The sequence below is a fragment of the Lolium perenne genome, chromosome 5, assembly GCF_019359855.2.
Source record: "Lolium perenne isolate Kyuss_39 chromosome 5, Kyuss_2.0, whole genome shotgun sequence".
NCBI classification, from domain to species: Eukaryota; Viridiplantae; Streptophyta; class Magnoliopsida; order Poales; family Poaceae; genus Lolium; species Lolium perenne.
The window spans coordinates 182,811,881-182,831,918 of NC_067248.2; the positions used below are offsets into that span (position 1 = coordinate 182,811,881).

Below are 20,038 nucleotides of genomic sequence, written 5' to 3' on the forward strand. Positions count from 1 at the left end.
TGTCCTCTTCTTACTTTTAGCGGAGGAGCGGCTTTGCTTTGCCTCGCCGAGGGACGGTCTTGGCATTCGTCTTTTACCCCCCGGTTCTTCGGCCTCGGCGTTGGAACGGGGGTTTCCTTTCCTTTTCTGCGCCTGGAAAGGTGCGCGATCTTCGGCCTCGGTTCTTGGTCCGCTGATTGCGTCCTGATATCTCAGGGGATTCGGGTGGGGTTTTGGGGTTTGGGTCCTTTTTGGTTTCTTTGATTGCAATTCTCAATCTTGTTCGTGCGGTCGTTCCTTGTTCAGGGTGCTGAAGTGATTGCTCTGCTTCGCAGGTGGTGCTTGGCCGACCAGTTGGTTCAGGTGAGTGTTCGTCCATGGGGGGGCTGGAGCTCGATTTCGAACCTCCATCCTCTTTGTGCAGTTCTTGTTTTCCTTCCATCCTGTTTCGTGTACTATCCTTTTATAAGTCTGCCGTGATTGATGAACTAATCACTGCGCGCCATGCGGTCTCCAATCGCCTAGGTACTAGCCTGAATCCACGGGTTGTAATCAATCAATGATTATATTTCCGTGGTCAAATAGGCGACTTTTTATTCTGCTTTATTTCCTACCTCAGATAACGCTACAGTATTGTAAAGGATTTCTACTCTTTAAATAGGTTTCCTTTTTTATCGATTACAGTTTTCTCTTACTCCCTGGGTTCTGCTTTTGATGGTTACTTGGTGGCAGTAGGAGCAATCCTGGCTTACAGGTGCCTTGGTGAAACACTGCAGTTTCGCGTAAAGAACCTCCCCTGCTTTTCTGACTAGTTAACGCAGCAAAATCCTACAATTTCAGTGAACCTGAGAACTTGTTTGCCTTTACGATTGCAAATGATTAGTCCATTTGTCAACCATGGTGAATTCCATGGCCATGATAACTTGTGTTGACTGCTCTGACTATAAGTCCATTTTTTTTGTTGCCAGGAAGTGAACCATGGGGTCATCTGCCTCGAAGCAAGACCGTGACACCGCAATGCAGCTCTGCAAGGGTCGGCTGAAACACATTCAACAGGCAATCGATGCAAGGTATGCCCTTTCGGCGGCTCAGCTGTCCTACGAGCAATCTCTCCGCAATGTCGGCGCTGCTTTGAAGGAGTTTGTAGAATCGCATCACGAGGGTGCTCCGGAGAAGTCTCCTCGCTCTTCGTGTGCTTTGCCATCCCCATTGGGACCTGCTGACAGTGCTAACACTCCACCACCACCACCACCAGTACCCCGGCGTTCTGATGTTAGTCGCCTGAGGTCAGCGGCAAGCGCATCCTTGACAGTGACATTCAGCCCGAGCGGTGCTAGCTTTGTCAAAGAAGAGCAGCCCATTTCTACTTCCCTTTCACCACTGCTGCCGTCAGAGGTTTGCTCCTCGTGGGATTTCTTTGATCCAAATGTTTTGGATCAGAATGTTGCATCCCATGTCCCAGATGATGGCCAGAGCGTTTTCATGAGAAATTTGGAGGATTGTGACCATGGAGATGAAAAGGATTCAGCTTCGTCGAGCGGCAACACAAGTCCAGCTGCTGAGGTGCAAGAACAACTGGGAACATATGGATGTAAAGAAGCCGATGGCGATTCAAACCATCATAAGTTGAATCACAATGATTGTAATGAAATTGAGATTGAGATTGTTGATGTGCATTTACCAAATGACCCAAACTTAGAGAAAGGACCTGATCAAGTTCAGAGACAGTCTGTAGAGGGGCAGAATCCTACCAGTATTAGCAATGATATAGAAAACGAAGCCAACCATGTAGACAAAGTTAATGTACCCGAGCGATCATGCAGTGAAGAGAAGGGAAGTTCCATCACTAGCAGATCAAAAGATTTTCTCTCCGATGTAAAAGAACTTGATCGCCAATTTACAAGGGCGGCCGAGTCTTGCCATGAGGTCTCTAGGATGCTTGAGACAAGGAAGATTCGACTTAGTGTTTCTACCCAGATAACAGGTAATGACAATATTTTTCAGTGATACTGTTGTACTGAATTACTAGAGTTCTACTTGCATAATATTGGTGCTAATTATTCCAGGGAAACCATCAGGTGCACTTTCTCTGTCAGCATCCTTGATCTGTTGCAGTGCTGGAAATGTAGCATGCCGTGGTATATTTCTTTTCATATCATATACAGTAATCTGTGAAGTGTGTCCTATTTTGTTGTACTTTAAACAGTAACAGCCTCATTTGGATCAGTGGATGGTTATTTTACTCGAACTGTTTTACTGCAGAATCAGAGCAGCATGTCACAAAAGTGATCACTTGGAATCGCTCGCTTTCATCACGATCATCCTCATCTAAGAATCCATTCATTTCAGCTCAAAAGGAGGCGGATGACCCTGCAGATAGCTGTAGCGATTTCGTTGAAGAGTTCTGTATGATTTCAGGAAGCCATGCATCCTCTTTAGATAGACTCTATGCTTGGGAAAGAAAAATTTATGATGGGTTAAAGGTGAGCTAACATATGTTGTTCAACAGGTGTTTATAGAATTAACTACATTGGAAATGGAACTCTTACAGTATCAGTACAGAACCATGAGGTTGTGCTTCTCTAGTGTTTTATGTTTGACGTGTAGCCTATAGAGCTGACCTAACATTTTCTTTTGTTTTATGGCATCTATCCAATTGTGCAATGACCTTTTTGTAGGTGTTATCACTACCTTCAGTAGTTTCTGAAGCTATCATCCATACAACAGAGTCGTAATAATGCTACAAATGTATATTTAGAAATTTTGTGGACACGTTTTTGGTATGTAAGCTATCATGTATCACATCTTCTAGAAAGGAAACCATATGTCACCCAACCTAATTACACCATTGCCGCGTGGCAAAACCAAAATATCCTTACTAGCGAGCTGTTGGGCATTTCAGGAATTAGATAGTCTCAATTGTATTATGATGTCTATTTCTTTTGTAATATTACCGAGATCTAAATGTTGCTTTTTAAAATAAAAGTATGTCCGTGCAACTTGATCGCTTAAAAGAGATTTGGGGTTTTTTTATGTCTCGAACAAAATATGTACTTCTGCTGTCCTCATCTTCCACAAAGTTTTTTCTCAGACATAATTTCCAGTAAGATAGCTTACATGAATTAAGTTGTAAGTGGTAAACAGATTACCTCTACTCACAATCTTTTGAAAAAATACCCCTAGCACAGATAGTTTATTACAATGTACATGTTCAAAAGAATCATGAAATAAATGTGATACGAAACAGAACTTTCCACGTTATGCCTGCTGTGGTGGTATAAACAATCAAGTCTTATTTTGTGTAATAGTGTCCAAACCATTGCCACCATAAATGTTGTATGTCTGAGTCGCGGTGTGTATGTATACATTTTCCTCCCAAAAAAAATATCAGGGGAACCGATACCTTGCAGTAGTACGACAAAATGGATAACCGTGGTACAGATACGTGTAACGTAAGAATTACAGTTAAATTCTAGTATCTATTCTAGTAGTGAACTAGCTCATTTATTCCCACATTAGGTAGTTTATTTTACTTCAAAGGCTATGAATACGTGTAACACAAGATATCATGTGTCACATCTTCTAGAAAGGAAACCATGTATGTCATCCAACCTAATTACACCATTGCTGTGGAGCAAAACCAATATATCTTTACTAGCTAGCTGTTGGGCATTTTCAGGAGTTAGATAGTCTCAATTGTATTAGGATGTCTATTTTTTTTCTTCTGTAATATTATCGGGAGCTAAATGTTGCTTATTTTAATAAATGTATGTTCCTACAAATTGCCGGCTCGAAAGACGTTTGGAGATCTTCCCATTTACTTTGAGATGCTCTTTGCACCAATGAGCTATGATCATACCTAGGGGATATTTGCGTCTCATAAAAAACATGTACTTTTGTTGTCCTTATTTTCCACAGTTTTTCTCGCACATAATTTCGAGTAGATAGCTTACAGGAACTAAGTTGCAAGTCGTAAACAAATTACCTCTACTGACAATATTTTGAAAAAATTACCCCTAGCACAGATAGTTTATTGTCCAAACATCAATTATCACATAATATCGCATTTCTTTATAACAATGGCCTCTATTTGGCATTTTTTCCATGCGCAACTTTTTGGTTTTTACTGAGTTTATATCTTAGGAGTAATAAAGCCATAGGCATATTTAGATCCGTCATGTCCAGCACCATAGGAACTTCCACGGGTTTTCCAAATAAATAAGTTGCTTTCTGAAATTGAATCGAAGCTAATGAACTGCCACCAAATTTGTATTATTGTTTCTTTTTATCGAATAACCAAACTTGTATGATGCTGGGAGTACATGTTTAGACCTACTATAACAGTCGCTGCTGTGCTGCTTGACAATTTTGTTTTACGAGAATGCCTTGCAAATTAGATGCCTATCATTTTGGTGCTATCTATCAACTGTACAAAAATATAGGTTTGATAAAAAAAAATGTACATGGTCAAAATAATCATGAAAAAATGTGATATGAAACATAACTTTCCACGTTATGCCTGCTCTTGTGGTAGAAACAATCAAGTCTCATTTTGTGTAATAGTCCAAACCATTGCCACCATAAATTTTGTATGTCCGAGTCGTGGTGTGTGTGTACGTGTTCCTCCCAAAAAATACCAGGGATGCCGATACCTTGTCATCGAATCGATTCATAGTGCAACGAAATGGATAATTGTGGAACAGATACGTGTAACGTAGTAATTATTGTTGTATTCTAATATCTATCTACTAGTGAACTAGCTCATTTATTCCCACATTAGGTAGATTATTTTACTTCAGAGGTTATGAATTTGTGAACTGAATTGCTGAAAACTTGAACATTTTGGTAACGATAGGTTATTTTCTTTCTAATCAATGTTTCTGTTCACGTGTAATTATCGCTTTTTCTGGTCTCTGTGAATAGTTTAATTTTTTGTAGTTTTTAATTTAGAGTTGCTTTGGTTTTAGGACATATATTTTGTCGGTTGCTGCATAATCTGTGTTTGCTGTTCCATTCTCTATTTTGCTTGCAATAACATTTTGTCGTTTATGCGTTTGTTTATGCGTTTTGTCGGTTGTTGCATTTTCTTTCAGTTTGTCGCCATGCTCTGACCTAACTTCTTTTATTGGTTCTGCAATTTGCAGAATAGCGAATCAATCAAAAAGATATACGACAAAAAATGTGCTCAGTTGAGCCATCAGTTTGCAAAGGATGGGAATGCCAGGCAAGTTGACAAAACCCGGGCTACTATCAAAGAGTTGTATTCGCGACTCATGGTAGGTATTGAAGTACTATACTCTAATTCAAAAATAATTGAGAAGTTACGAGACGAAGAGTTGCAGCCCCAACTTCTTGAATTACTGCAAGGGTAAGCCTTTATTTGCTACATAGACATGTGCACAACACATGCAAGGATTAGTCACTTTATTTGCTATCTCAGAGATTTAAGTAATAGCTAGTAGTAGCAGATCTTGCAAATTTGTGAAAGTAGACCGTAGTCAAGTAAGGATTAGTCACTGCCTTGCCAATTTTGCAAGGGCGGAGACTTTAACGATGTTTTGGCTTGGATCAGTCGCTGAATTACTTCGTCTGGAACCTGATACCGAGTTGCTTGTAATCCCTACTGATTAATAAAGGTCTGTTTTTGCCCGCAAATTTTTTTTGCACAACACATAAAAGCACTTCAGAACTATTGTAGAAACTGTATTTGCACCTGTTATGGTTAAATAATTTTTTTTGGTGGGTATTCATATATGCAGCAAAGATTGAAGATATTGGCTAAAATATTTAAACATTTCCCTTATATGGAATTAATTGTAGATACCATACTTACTGTGCCTGACACAATGACAGGCAGGCACGCATGTGGAGAATGATGCAGGAAGTTCACCAAATGCAGCATACCATCATCTCTCAGGCAGATGCAAAGATCTCAGCTGTATCTCCTTCAAGCGAGTCGCAGAAACATACCATGATGAACCTTATCACTGAACTGGGATTCCTCCACTCCAGTTTGGCAAGCTGGGCTGATGCTTACAAAAACTATGTGGGTGGTCTCCAGTCCTGGCTGCAGAAATGTGTTGCACAACCACGAGATCGCGCACGGGGAAGAAGGTTAACCCTCTCACCTCGCCAACACCTTGCTCCACCCCTATTTGTTCTCTTGGAAGACTGGTCCGCAGGAATGACATCGCTCCCTTCTGAAGAATCGTGCGGTTCCATCAAGAACCTTGCAGCGGATCTCAAGAAAATGTACAAGCAGCAGACGGCGAAGAAGAGATCTTCAGACACTGGAGCAGAGGACAAAAATGCAGAGCATGGCAAATCTGACACCGAAGCAAAGCTGGCAACCCTGCAGGGAGGTCTGACCACAATGTTCGATCGACTCTCAAAGCTCTCAGACGCCATGGCCAGCCTATCTGAAAATGTGAAACGAGAGGCGGAGATTGCCCGAGAAGCGTATATGACCGGTCCTCGGTCAGGGTAAGTTGTAAGCTCATACCGGGTCATTTGAGTTCAGGTGTTAGCTTATATTATAGGACAAAGAAAGAAGTTTCTTCAGAAAAAGAAGGATGGTGATATTTAATTTTGCTATACCGTTGAATTGTACATTCCTCCTGTGCCTGGGTATAATTTTAAGGGTGTTGCCATGTTGGTGATTGGGACTAGTCCCAGCTTCTGTAACCAAACGGTTCTGGGTAAAGTTTGTCAAAATACTTACTGTTGATGGTTGTGGCATTTCGCTCATACGCTTCTTGGGCAACTTATGGTTACCTGTTTTATTGCTGCTGAGTTTGGGTGATCTTTCGGATGAAACAATGTTGCCATCTTGGCAGTGACAGGTCCTACTCCCGCTGAACTGATTGGTTCAGGTGTTCTCGGTTTCTTTTGATTTAGCAAGTAGCGCCATACAGGCCATTGTTCAGCTGGAGTGAGAATCTACGATGCTCCTGGTTTATTTTTATGTGTTCTGAGTTGTAGCAACCGACACAATAGAGTTATACAGTTCATGTTGCTGCTATGCCCTGCCGCTCTTTCTGATGAATATGGTTTCTTGTGGGCAGCATCTTCTTCAGCGTCAGGCTTGTTACGCTGTTCCTGATTGCTGTGATCTGAAGCCAGCAGCAGACCAGGCGGATCGTTTGGATTCCATCAACTGGATCGTAACCTCTGATGGCAGTTGCTCCGCCGGCTCCTACCGCATCCAGTTCGACGGAAACTTCCATGATCTGGAAGGTCCTCGCCTCCGCGCTGTAGAATCGGCTGTGGTGCGCCGACAGGCAGCAGAGAGAATGGCCGAACTGTTATTTATGTCAGTCATGTGTGCGCAATCTCGAGCCGTCTGCTCAACTGTTCTTCGAGTGCCCCTTCTCTCGGAGCATCTGGTCGAAGATCGCCAGCATTGACGTCAGCTCCTTGATTGCATCGAACGGCTTCGCTGAAGTTTGGCTGAGCAGCTATCACAAGGACATCAAGTCTCTAGTCATCCTTGTCTATTGTGGAGTACTGAGAGAGCTTTCAGAAGGTGAATGCTCTAGCTCAGTGGTAAGGCAAGCGAGTGCGCAGCCAGCCCACCTGGGTTCGAATCCCCATGCGCGGTAATTTCGCAGCAGGGACGAATAAACCGGAAAATCTCATCCTACCTAACAACGTATAGCTAAGGGAGGGATCATTCCCCCGTTGGTCAACGTTTTTTTTTTTTGAGAGAGCTTTCAGAAGAATTCAAGGTCCTTCATAGCGATCCTGGATCAGAGACCGAGGCGCGGGATAGGGCATTGCTGGTGCCAAAGCTCTCCACAAGCTCATGTTCGAGCCCCTATGAAACAGTCTCCGGACTTATTTCTTTGGAAAAGCCTTATCATCAACCGGCTGTAGCTACAGCCGGTTTGAGATGCTCGCGATGCGTTGCTCGCACCTCATCCTCCGCGCCGCTGCTCCTCTGCGCTCTGTTCGCCTCTGCCGCTGCTCATATGCTGCTTCCCAGTTGCTCCTCCCCGCTCCCTCATGCTCCTTCCCTCGTGGCAGCCGTCGGGTGCACTCCTGTGCGCCTCCGCTCCTCTGTGCCCTAGCCACCACCATCGCTCCTCTGCGCCAAGGCGGCCGCCGCGTCTCCCACTTGCACCCCTTTGAAGGATAGGGATCTTGCCGTCGACTCCATTGTCGAGTATTCTCCTCATGTAGGCTGGGAGATACATTGTTGTGATTTTTTACATGTAGGCATCATTTTTATTGTGTAAGTGAGATTGCACCTATGTTATTTTTGTACGCTTTCTTGTAATGTTGGATAAGCTAAGTAAACTGTTGGATGTAATGTAGATAAACGTTGCCAATCTATGCTGCATTTCTCAAAATGTTACACACGGAAAAAATATTACATTCAGAAAAATGTACCATCGACGAGAATTTTTGTACCAAACCGGTTGTAGATACAACCGGCTGATCCCTAGGGTTCACCTATTTATTTTTCTTTTCCACTAAACTTAGACTCGAACTAAAGTTGAGGGGGTAAAATATGTAATTTATAGTTGATCTCAAGAAAGATTAACCGTGGCCGTCTAACCTCATGGTTTGTCTTCTTGAATGTTCTAAGTGCGTCAAGTCAGGACACATATATGTTTCCAAATATGTAATGTTCATGTAAAGGATCAGGCTCAACCGCAAGTTTATTGTTTGTGGAAGCACCGACCAACATGATCAAATATAAATATAAGAGAGTGAAGCATATAAAAATCATGGGGATAACATGATGAAGGGAAGTAGAGAAGAGGGTCCACATCAACTTGAAACATTCGATTGTTAGATGGATGCCCTTGCGATGGTATTGTACATAATCTTGTTTTCGTTTCTTCTCTACAAGGCCAAAGCATCAACTTAAAAACATATCCCTATTTATCTCGAAAACTCAATTCGGCTTCCGGTTGCATATGCTCCCCTCTACAAAAATAAAAATCATATTTTGAAGTGTCAAATTTTTTGATAAAAAATTCTGCATGTACATCTTCACAATATATATGCGTCCGTCAAGGTTCGCGGAAAACCTTTAATTTTTGTGCCCTATGTAAAAAAGAGAAAACAATTCTTGTGAAAAGCCTAATTTTTGGCACCGATTTTTTTTTTCTTTTTTACACATGCCATGCAACAAGTCGATTTTTCATGAAATAACTTTGCGAGCATGTAGCACGTGAAGATGTATGTGCTAATTTTTTTGCTTCAAATTACTTTATATTTTATAATATGTCTAAGATACATTTCAAAATACAAGCTAACTATCTCATTTTCCAGATACCTAGAAAGAAGAAACAACTAAAAAATACCGCTAAAAAAACTCTAAAATCCATCATCCCAAGCTAATTACACATGTTACATGATATGCCTCTTTCTCTCTAGCCACGTGCAACGCTCATTCACATTAATATTCACCATAGTACGAGAGAGGAACCGAATCATTTTTTTCTCGAAAAAGCGATAGTGGGAATGTATTTATAGAAAAAAATAGAGCTTCGCAGTGGCCTTGTACAGTGGGAGTACATGAAGTAGCAGCAATGGCAGAAGCATAAAAATGTGACTAAAACACCTATTGTTAAGTCACTATTCTTCCATGGAAAAGCCTTAGGGCTTGTTTGATTCAAAGGATTTTTTAAAAAAAATTATAGGGTTTTTACCCATAGGAATTTTTCCTATAAATCATGTTTGATTCAAAGGATTGAAACCTCCAAAATTTATACAAGGCCACATCAACTTGAAACATTCGATTGTTAGATGGATGCCCTTGCGATGGTATCCTACATAATCGTGTTTTCGTTTTTTCTCTACAAGGCCAAAGCATCAACTTAAAAACATAGTACTCTTTGTCTCGGAAACTCAATTCGGCTCCCGGTTGCATATGCTCCCTCTACAAAAAAAAATCATATTTTTGTAGGGATTCGTAGCATAGAAAACAAAAAATTTCCTACCGCGAGAACGCAATCCAAGCCAAGATGCAATCTAGAAGACGGTAGCAACGAGGGGATGAACGAGACTAACCCTTGAAGAGTTTCAAAGCCTACGAGAGGAGGCTCTCGTTGTTGCAGAAGATGATCACTTGCCGCTTTCAAAAGCGCGTAGAAGATCTTGACGGTGCCACAATCGGGCAGCACCTCCGTACTCGGTCACACGTTCGGTGTTGATGAAGACGACGTCCTTCTCCCCGTTCCAGCGGGCAGCGGAAGTAGTAGCTCCTCCTTGAATCCCGACAGCACGTTGGCGTGGTGGCGGTGTCGATGGAGATCTCCGGCGGAGCTTCGCTAAGCGGTTGCGGGAGAGGTGGAGGAGGTGGGGCGGCTAGGGTTTGGGAGAGGGGTGGCCGGCCACTTAGGGGGTGCGGCCAAGCTATGGCTTGAGGTGGCCGGCCCCCTCCCCTTGTCCCTCATTATATAGGTGGAAAACCCAAGAGTTGGTCTACAAGTCTTCGAAGAAGACCCCAAACCAAAACCTTCCATATGACATGAAACCTACCAAGGTGGGATTCCCACTTGAGGTGGGATTCCCACCTTTCCTTGGGAGGGGGTGGCCAGCCACCTTAGGTGGAGTCCACCTGGGACTCCACCCCCTAGGGTTGGCCGGCCAAGCTTGGTGGAGTCCCTCCGGGACTCCGCCTTCCATAGTGATTTCTTTTGGACTTTTCTAGAACCTTCTAGAACCTTCCATAAATGCACCGGATCATTTTCAAACTTATAAAATGACTTCCTATATATGAATCTTATTCTCCGGACCATTCCGGAACTCCTCGTGATGTCCTGGATCCCATCCGAGACTCCGAACAAAACTTCAAACTCCATTCCATATTCAATATCTACTAATACGACATCAAACCTTAAGTGTGTCACCCTATGGTTCGCGAACTATGTAGACATGGTTGAGAACTCTCTCCGACCAATAACCAATAGCGGGATCTGGAGATCCATAATGGCTCCCACACATTCAACGATGACTTAGTGATCGAATGAACCATTCACATACGATACCAATTCCCTTTGTCACGCGATATTTTACTTGTCCGAGGTTTGATCATCGGTATCTCTATAACTTGTTAAACCTCGTCTCCTGACAAGTACTCTTTACTCGTACCGTGGTATGTGGTCTCTTATGAACCATTCATATGCTTGCAAGCTATTATAGACGACATTCCACCGAGAGGGCCCAGAGTATATCTATCCGTCATCGGGATGGACAAATCCCACTGTTGATCCATATGCCTCAACTCATACTTTCCGGATACTTAATCCCACCTTTATAACCATCCATTTATGCAGTGGCGTTTGATGTAATCAAAGTACCTTTCCGGTATAAGTGATTTACATGATCTCATGGTCGAAAGGACTAGGTAACTATGTATCGAAAGCTTATAGCAAATAACTTAATGACGTGATCTTATGCTACGCTTAATTGGGTGTGTCCATTACATCATTCATATAATGACATAACCTTGTTATTAATAACATCCAATGTTCATGATCATGAAACTATGATCATCTATTAATCAACAAGCTAGTTAAGAGGCTTACTAGGGACTCATTGTTGTTTACATAACACACATGTATCAATGTTTCGGTTAATACAATTATATCATGGTATATAAACATTTATCATAAACACAAAGATATATAATAACCACTTTTATTATTGCCTCTTGGGCATATTTCCAACAATTTTGAAGTGTCAATTTTTTTGCTAAAAAGTTCTACATGTACATCTTCACAATATATGTGCATCCGTCAAGTTTCGCGGAAAACCTTTCATTTTTGTGCCCTATGTAAAAAATAGAAAACAATTCTTGTGAAATGCCTTCTTTTTGGCACCGATTTTTTTTTACACATGCCATGTGCAACAAGTCGAATTTTCATGAAATGAATTTGTGAGCGTGTAGCATGTGAAGATGTATGTGCTAATTTTTTGTTTCAAATTATTTCATATTTTATAATATGTCTAAGATACATTACAAGCTAACTATGTCATTTTCCAGATACCTAGAAAGGAGAAACAACTAAAAAATGCCGCTAAAAAACTCTAAAATCCATCATCCCAAGCTAATTACACGTGTTACATGATATGCCTCTTTCTCTCTAGCCACGTGCAACGCTCATTCACATTAATATTCACCATAGTACGAGAGAGAAGCCGAATCATTTTTATCGAAAAAGCGAAAGTGGGAATGTATTTATAGAAAAGAATAGAGCTTCGCAGTGGCCTTGTACAGTGGGAGTACATGAAGTAGCCAGCAATGGCAGAAGCATAAAAATGTGACAAAAACACCTATTGTTAATTCGCTATTCTTCCATGGAAAAGCCTTAGGGCTTGTTTGATTCAAAGGATTTTCAAAGAAATTTTGTAGGATTTTTACCCATAGGAATTTTTTTATAGAGCATGTTTGATTCAAAGGATTGAACCCTCCAAAATTTATATAGATTGATTTCCTATGCTACAATCTTATACATATTTCTAGACCTCCTAAAAAAATTGCTATGTGTCTATGACAACTATGCTATGCACCCAATCTCAAAAGGAATTTCCTATGGATTTCCTATTCTGCCACCAAACAATTAGTTGTACCAATTCCCATAGGTTTCTGTCCTAAGATTCAAGGGGGGCAGGTCATAGCAATCCTTTATTTTCCTATTCCTCTAAATTTTCTATCATATGAATCAAACAAGCCCTTAAAGAAGAAGACATGCGGTCATCCTCACATCGTGGGGCTAGCCCATGAAAGCTAGGACAAAAAGTGTTCATCGTGGGTGGCGTGTCTAAGCAATCAAGGCGGGAACATTGGCAAAAATACAATGCCTACAACAAGGAGACACACAAATATGTTGATGTTGGATCCGACCGGTGATGTTCCGTTGACCATCTCGACGCGGATGTTCCGAGAGCTACGCTGCCCTATGCTCCGCCGGAAACCAACATGAAGTCCTCCCGAGAAAGCCACCCATGGCAGGCCACTGCCGATACTCCTTTAGAATATGCGCCGACACATCGCCAATCAATCAGATTTGACCAAATCAATACCCCTCTACCAAGAACATGCACGACGACGAGGGGCAAAAACCTCCAATGGAGAGAAAAATGCACCTGCATTCGTGATTATATGGGCTATATAGTCAAAACCAATAGGATTAAAAGTAATATATTCACTCAATTAATAGCCCGCTATTACTATATGTAAGTAAATTTTCTTCTAACTGATGGAGAAACCCCCAGGCTGCCAGTTCCACTATCAGTGCTAATGGAACAACATGACCAGGAAACGAAAACAAAAGTTCAATGTTGCGTAAAGCCAAACCAGGCACCTACTTACTCCATTATAGATGCATGATTTGCTATAATGAAGGGCCACCTTAATTAGATCTACCTAGCCACCTAGACGTCTTGGATCATGCGCCCGTCCTCTCAGACTTTAGGCTAACTATTTCTGACCATGCCATGTTTATCCTGATGATAATTTACTTGAAGACAGAGACTTGGTGATAACTGATAGGCACTTGTAGGGTCCTCGCCTATATGCACATGATCTTTTTTGTCGATTAGATATTTGGATGGATGCAACAATTTCGCAAGGGGCTGGATGGATTTGTATCATTGTATGTTCACGGACCCCCCCCCCCCCCCCCCCCCAATTAACTGCATGCATTTGTCATCAGCTCCTCTAAAACGGGACCCAGCCGTTGCATTCGTTGTAGCCATCCAGGACAATGTACCATCAATAATCTGCAGTTAGCAAGGACTCGAGGCTTTCCGGCAAAAAAAAAAGGACTTGAGGCGATCGGTAATCCAGCTCCCTAATCCCCAAGAACCTAACAGTAAGGCCTGGTTTGGACATGACGGCATGCAGTCATTTGAGCATTTTTTTCGGTAATGCAGTCAATTGAGCATCGGCGATCATATTCCATTATTCGTTGCCCATGGATCCCAGCAGATTTGGCACACCTTCCATCAAAATAAGCCCTGGTCCGCATGCATGCATGTCTCGATCTGTTCCATATTACCATCCAAAATATCCAACGGTCTGAACGAGCACAGGTCGGCATCGACCACCCCTGAAGCAAAACCCATCCAAATTCACCCTCCGCTCCACTACACCATCATCTTTCCAGGGCGGACAAAAAACAATTGCAGCCATTCTAGGGTCGCCATCTCCAATGTGGAATCCAACTCGTCGCCGAAGAGGCAGGCACATCATCGATCATCACCGTCACCACCACGCCTGTTCGTCGTAGATTCCATTTGGCATCCTAGCTAGCTAGATAGTGGTGGCGCCTCTCCCTTTCATGGGGCTATCTTGGCTCCCATAACACACAAGTGCATGCACAGATATTATCCCCAAATATGGTAAATAAACATGTATGTATATGTCGATCCATCCATCGACATGCATGCATTGTATATTATCCAAGATTCCGCCACTTGTGTGCTGTTATGCTATCCCCTTTCTGATGTGGGAGTGGCCAATGGTGGCTAGATCTAGTGCGCCTTTGCTGCTGGCAAATATCGCCGGCCGTTGTTAATAATGATTGATGCGCGTGCTGTTGCTGTATTGCTAGCGGCACTACTAGCTACTTGTTCAGTTCAACTATTGGGTGCGTGGCTCCGAATCGCCGATTGTTCGGAAGAGCTGGAGAGAGAAGACATTATATAGCATTGGTCTACAAGAGGTGCATCCACGATGATTGGTTCTAGTTTGTCAGCCAGATTCAGGGAGCCGCGATTCTGACAGGTTTGGCGTCCGAGAGTACGAGGTTCTTGGGCACTAATACTCCACGTGCCTGAGTATTATTTTTTGTCCTGCGATCGATCTTGGTAGGTGGATAGATCCATGGAGTCCCATCCAAATGATTCATATCTGTGCTCCAAAGTTAAGTGGTCGACCTTAGCTTTTCTTGTTGCGAGATAATTCGGGATCTATTACACAAGTTCACATTATCAACACGTCATTACATTGAGGTCCTTTGATCACCTAACGAACCACTACTACTGCTAGAACAAGCTGCTGATGCGCCGCTATCGCCGCTACCCTTCTAGAGTTAGCCTGCCGTTGTTGATTACAGTCGGCAAGCCTTAGTGTATATGCCCCCCCAAAGCCGCAGTATTCGCTAATGAATCCTAAAACATCTATAGACTGAACGAGGTGCATCACTCCATGGGAGCAGCGTCCCCCCTCCTCAATGCTACCGGCAAGATTGTCGATCCTCGACAAGGTGGACGAGGAGGAGGGTATATCGATTTTATTATTGCCCCACACAACACCGCCATATCCGCCATAGTCGCGGTGCCATGTGACCAGTGTCTAACTTTAGAAACCTTACTACAACGCCGAACACAGGTCCAAAGTTTTCATCCCACCAACCGTCGGAGCGGCAAGCAGAGGAGGCGGACTTCCGTCGATTTTCGGATGGTGGCTAGGGTTTAAGTGTAACCCTATATGTCGCCGCCTTTCTTAGCGGCGACCTTAGCTAATTCCCAAAAAAATAAAAGTGGGCGATGTTAGCTAATGACGCACTGCAACTGCAACCTACCAACTGCTGCAGTACTCTCTAGTACACCTCCTTTGTTTGCAGGTGCATGTAGTGACTTGCTGCTCCCTCAGCTATACTGTGTGCTAGCTACCTTGCGAAACCGTACGCGATCAAGCAACGACAAAGATTGTTCATGGCAAAGCAAACGTTTCCTGGCGGCGATCACGGCCGGTCAACATTTCACGTACGGTCGCAAACAAGTTAGCGGGCGCCCATAGTGAACGGAACAGTTCAGAGCCAGCCGGAAGCTTCAGCCGCTCACGGACAACGATGCCTTGTCAGAGATCGGGACTGATCGTGAAGAAGGAGACAAACGACAACGTACGAGGCCGTAGCACCGCCATCACGTGAAGCGAAGCCTTGGCTGCATGAGCGCGGGTTGTCCGCGCTAGCTTATTTTTGAAGAAAAGAGAGAAAACAAATTTCCACCATGTCTGGTACCCCACCATACCAATGTACTCCTTCTCGATCTCATCAAACATGTTTGAAATTTATCTAAATTATTTAGTCACTAAATAGCATCGAAGTAGATATTTTGACAAATCTCCAAGAAATTCTATGAAACGGAGGGAATACATGAATTAAAATTTTGAAACACACAATAAAACTGAGTTATACAACGTAACGCGAATCACAAATCAGAAGTGAGTGAAATCGGAAGATTCCGTGCACGGTAGAAAGACATTTCTTCCGCAAGTGCAAGGAGCAAAGTCTTGCATTGCTCGTGCATGTGCAGTTGCCACTCCCTTCGCCACTGAACACTTGTCGCCAATACATGTGAAACATCGGGTATTGACGACAATTTTCTAAAGCCAGAGCGAGTAGTTAGTTATGTTGTCTACACGTGACTAAGTTGTCACCGTGCCCATCCTCGCTGTCCGCTGACAGGATCAGTGCTCCACGGACCGGAGCGAGAGTGCTTAGTGTCCGGTGGTTTTACAAGAAAGCTTAGTGTCATCTCTAGTCAGCATTCAAGAGTGCTTCTTTAGCTACTCCTGTTTTTTTTTTTATCTTTGATTTTGCCTGTTGTAAGAGAGTCCTCTGTCATGTGGCTTCATTTATAAAACGGGCGAAAACCTATTTCAAGAAGTTATGCTCGTATTTCCCTCAACTGCATGCAGTTCAACTTTAAATTTGCTCGTGAATAAGCCATGTACGAAATGTACGGGCACGGAAAGATCTGTTAGTTGTTGCTAGTTACTCGAATTTTCTCCAACTTATTTATATTCCCTCCTTGCACGTAGACAAGGTGATTTACATGCTTAAAGCGGTCGGTATACATCCCCAGAAAAAGAAGGGAGATCGAGAGGAGAATACAACCTATGGCGAAGCAATGCTCCACAGGTTCGTCGATCGTCCCGTTTCTTCCCATCCTCCTACACGCAGCCTTCGGCCTTGTTCGGATGATGAGCAGGGAATTATCTAAGCTAGAATTACACGTGAATCAAGGAAGTACAAGACCGTTAATCGGCAGCCCCGCAAGGTTTCTCTCTTAATTAGTTCAGGCGGCGGCGTCGGCCCGTCGCCGCAGCCGGAGGCGCGCCTTGGCGAGCTGCTTCCACTCGACGAGGCGGAGCAGGAACTCCATGACCTCGGCGGGCTCCTGCAGCGAGAAGGAGGCGCTGGTCTCCTTGGGGTGCTTGGAGACGAGGATCCCGATGCCCTGGCCCCTCCGCCGCAGCGCCTTGAAGGCGTCCTCGTCGGTGCGGTCGTCGCCGATGTAGACGGGGAGCACGTCGGCGCAGTCGGCGTAGCCCAGCGACTCGAGCAGGAACTCCAGGGCCTTGCCCTTGTCCCACTTGATGGTCGGCCGCACCTCGAACACCATCCGCCCCTGCGTCACCCGCAGCTTCGGGTACTCCCGCACCACGGACTTCACCGTCTCCGCCACCGCTGCCCAACCCTGCAACAAGCACGCGCCATCATTATCATCGTGTTTAGGAAATTGATTAGGCCTAACTAACCTCCCCACTAGCTAACCAAATTCAAGCACTAGATTGGTAAAGTGACACTTGCAAGAAAAAGCTAGAAATGGGAAGGAAAGCGGCAGCCATTTCCGTCGCCTACATACCTTTTCGTCGACGTTTCTGAAGTGGACGGATACGCAGAACTTGTTGTTCTCCACCTTGGCGCCGGGTACGTGCTTTGTTTCTTCTATCAGCCGTTGGTTCACCTGAAGGAACAAATCGAGTTGCAGAATTAAAGAACAGCTGATGTAAACAGGCGAGCAGTTTGGGTAGCTAGCTAGGGTCGATGATGTGGTTGTGAGGTCGAAGCCAAGGTGCGTGCGTACCTGCTCGATCATGGGCAGGAACTCGCTTGCTGGCTGAAACAGAACTCCTTTGGCCTGCAGGACAAAAGGTATATGGCTTTAGCTTGTGACCATGTCAGAATATTCGTGGGGATAAAACTGACTCGCGCCCATGCTCGAACGACGATGCATGTCATGGGGGAGATCGAGGAGGGTTAGCTCACCTTGGAGTTGGACTTTGCGTGGCCGGCGGAGGATTTGGCCGGGCCCTTGATGTCCATGCCGTGGCTGCCGGCGTAGTACAGCTCCGCCAGCTTGACGAACTCGAACACCTTGTCGCGGCACCGGCCGCTCACGATCGCCGTCGGGAACTGCTTGGCGACGCTGCGCACGGCCATCCGCATCTGCAGGTTCGTTCATCGTTGGAAGTTAATAACGTGCGCGCAGATGAGCAGAGGTGCATGGGAAGTGAAGGTTGGGGGCAGAGTGACAGGGGAGAGGGGACAGAGTGAATTGGGTGGCTCACCGTGTCGCTCATGAAGGCGGCGTCGGGGTCATTGACGATGGGCGACAGCGTGCCGTCGTAGTCGAGGAACATGACGATCTGCTTCCCCTTGGACGCCGCCACGATCTCCTCGAACTTGCCCAGCGCCGACGGGTGCCTCGCCTGCGCAAATCATTCGTGTCAGCGAGACATGTAAAGCAAAGCAAGAAGAGAGTGCAAGATTCTATCGGTATCAACAGTTCAACACTAGAAAGCAGCATGCAGTAAACGGACCATCCAGGCGGCGTGCTCCTCGTCGACGCCGGCGGCGAGTGCCGCGGCGGCCCTGGCGTGCGTGGGCGACGACGCCCGCATGGACTCGACCAGCCCGTTGAGCAGCCCCGCGCCGAGCTCCGCCTGCGCCGCCCGCAGGCACTTCCGGCGCACGGCCATCCCGGCCCCGGCTCGCGGCGGCGGGTACGGGAACAGCGGCCCCGGGCAGGGGCACGCCGCCGCCGCCATGCCCACCTCCGGCACCACCACGCTAGTCTGCGCCATCAGCCTCCACTACCTTATCAAACTCTAAGAAGCTTCGATGGAGAAAAGGAAGCTCGAGAGAGAAGATCTGTGGAATTCGAATCAAGTGGGGATTCGAGAAGAGAGAGTGAAGAAGAAATGATTGGTGTTTGTTAGAGTGGAGGCGGGAGGCGGCTATTTATAGCCGGAGGGGAGCGACGGGAAGACGCGAATGGGGGCAGCCCCGCCGATGTCTTGAACGCGTCCCGCCGTCGCGCAGCCCAACTCGGCGACAGGTGGCGGCACGCGACCACGTGCCTGGCCCGCCTGTGGAGCCCGCCGGTGGACGTGTGGGGCTCCGGCGAGTGACACCACAGCCTAGCTTGTCGACGGCGAAGGCCCTTTTCCCCTGTGAGGCTGTTTCTTGCTCGGATCCAGCTTTCCGGTTGCAGGAAAACAACTAAAAACTCGTGCGCATTGTTTGTGTTTGGGTTGAGAATTGGGATTGTTAGCAATAATCTTGCCTAGTCAGATTTGGAGTTAGAGTTGGAGTTAGTTTGATTCCTAGCTAGGTTGATTAGTTAGCCGTTGTCTGGTTTGGACATGCAACGTGAGTTGTAGTCCTTATAGGATTCAGTGCTAGTTTCCGTAAGTGAATCGTGAGTGTGTCTAGGATAGTAGTATCGTGAGTTAGCTAGGTACAGGTCGGTTAGCTTATTTGGTAAGTGTCTAGTTGGTGTTCGGTTAGGACTAGTAGTAGCTACGTTGTTGGTTCTAGCGTGGGTGCGTGTATATAAGCACGACCATAACCTGTGTTCTGTAATCGTGAGTTGTACCAAGAGAAAATCAGAAAAATAATAAAGAATAGTTTAGAGGGTGCGACACGCACCCTTGGCGATAAATTTTGTGTTCGCGTGTGTTCGTCTAGTTTGATGTGATCGATCCGTGGGCAAATCCCAACAATTGGTATCAGAGCGAGGTCGAAGATTTGAAGTTACGCTTGCCCCGGGGAAGCGACCCTACTAGCGCCTCGGGGCGGGCAACCGTCGCTCGGCGGAGCGGCCGGGTGGAGACGGCGAGCAAGCTGTCATCAGCGTGGCGGCGGGCGATCGTTGCTCAGCGGAGCGACACGGAAGGGGCGGCGGGATGTTGTTGTCGGCGAGGCGGAGGTGGATGATCGTTGATGGGAGAGGTGGTGCCGAGGTGTGGTACGGGAGTCTCATCAAGATCATCATCCGTGAGTTTCGTCAAGGTCGTCTTCGG

General features: G+C 45.1%; 2 protein-coding genes across 2 annotated transcripts; one reads left to right on the forward strand and one right to left on the reverse strand.

Moving 5' to 3' along the window:
- The first annotated feature begins 275 nt into the window (after positions 1-275).
- On the forward strand, positions 276-6,700 carry LOC127301162 (uncharacterized). The gene is made up of 6 exons (XM_051331385.2): positions 276-342; positions 948-1,963; positions 2,046-2,117; positions 2,242-2,462; positions 5,124-5,347; positions 5,833-6,700. The coding sequence occupies exons 2-6, from the start codon at positions 958-960 to the stop codon at positions 6,464-6,466; spliced, it is 2,157 nt and encodes a 718-aa protein (XP_051187345.1). The 5' UTR covers positions 276-342; positions 948-957; the 3' UTR covers positions 6,467-6,700.
- A 10,021-nt stretch (positions 6,701-16,721) lies between these two features.
- Positions 16,722-18,959, reverse strand: LOC127301163 (probable trehalose-phosphate phosphatase 7). Its single transcript, XM_051331386.2, has 6 exons — positions 18,554-18,959; positions 18,302-18,442; positions 18,000-18,179; positions 17,818-17,871; positions 17,596-17,697; positions 16,722-17,427 (listed from the first exon to the last, which is right to left on the reverse strand). The coding sequence occupies exons 1-6, from the start codon at positions 18,815-18,817 to the stop codon at positions 17,026-17,028; spliced, it is 1,143 nt and encodes a 380-aa protein (XP_051187346.1). The 5' UTR covers positions 18,818-18,959; the 3' UTR covers positions 16,722-17,025.
- Positions 18,960-20,038: the final 1,079 nt, after the last annotated feature.

Coding starts and splice junctions, on each gene's coding strand:
- LOC127301162 (XM_051331385.2), top strand. CDS start 958: ATGGGGTCATCTGCCTCGAAGCAAGACCGTGACACCGCAATGCAGCTC. Junction 2,118..2,241: donor TGGAAATGTAGCATGCCGTG/GTATATTTCTTT, acceptor GTTTTACTGCAG/AATCAGAGCAGCATGTCACA. Junction 2,463..5,123: donor AAATTTATGATGGGTTAAAG/GTGAGCTAACAT, acceptor TGCAATTTGCAG/AATAGCGAATCAATCAAAAA.
- LOC127301163 (XM_051331386.2), bottom strand. CDS start 18,817: ATGGCGCAGACTAGCGTGGTGGTGCCGGAGGTGGGCATGGCGGCGGCG. Junction 18,443..18,553: donor AGGAGCACGCCGCCTGGATG/GTCCGTTTACTG, acceptor TGATTTGCGCAG/GCGAGGCACCCGTCGGCGCT. Junction 17,872..17,999: donor ACGCAAAGTCCAACTCCAAG/GTGAGCTAACCC, acceptor TTTGTCCTGCAG/GCCAAAGGAGTTCTGTTTCA.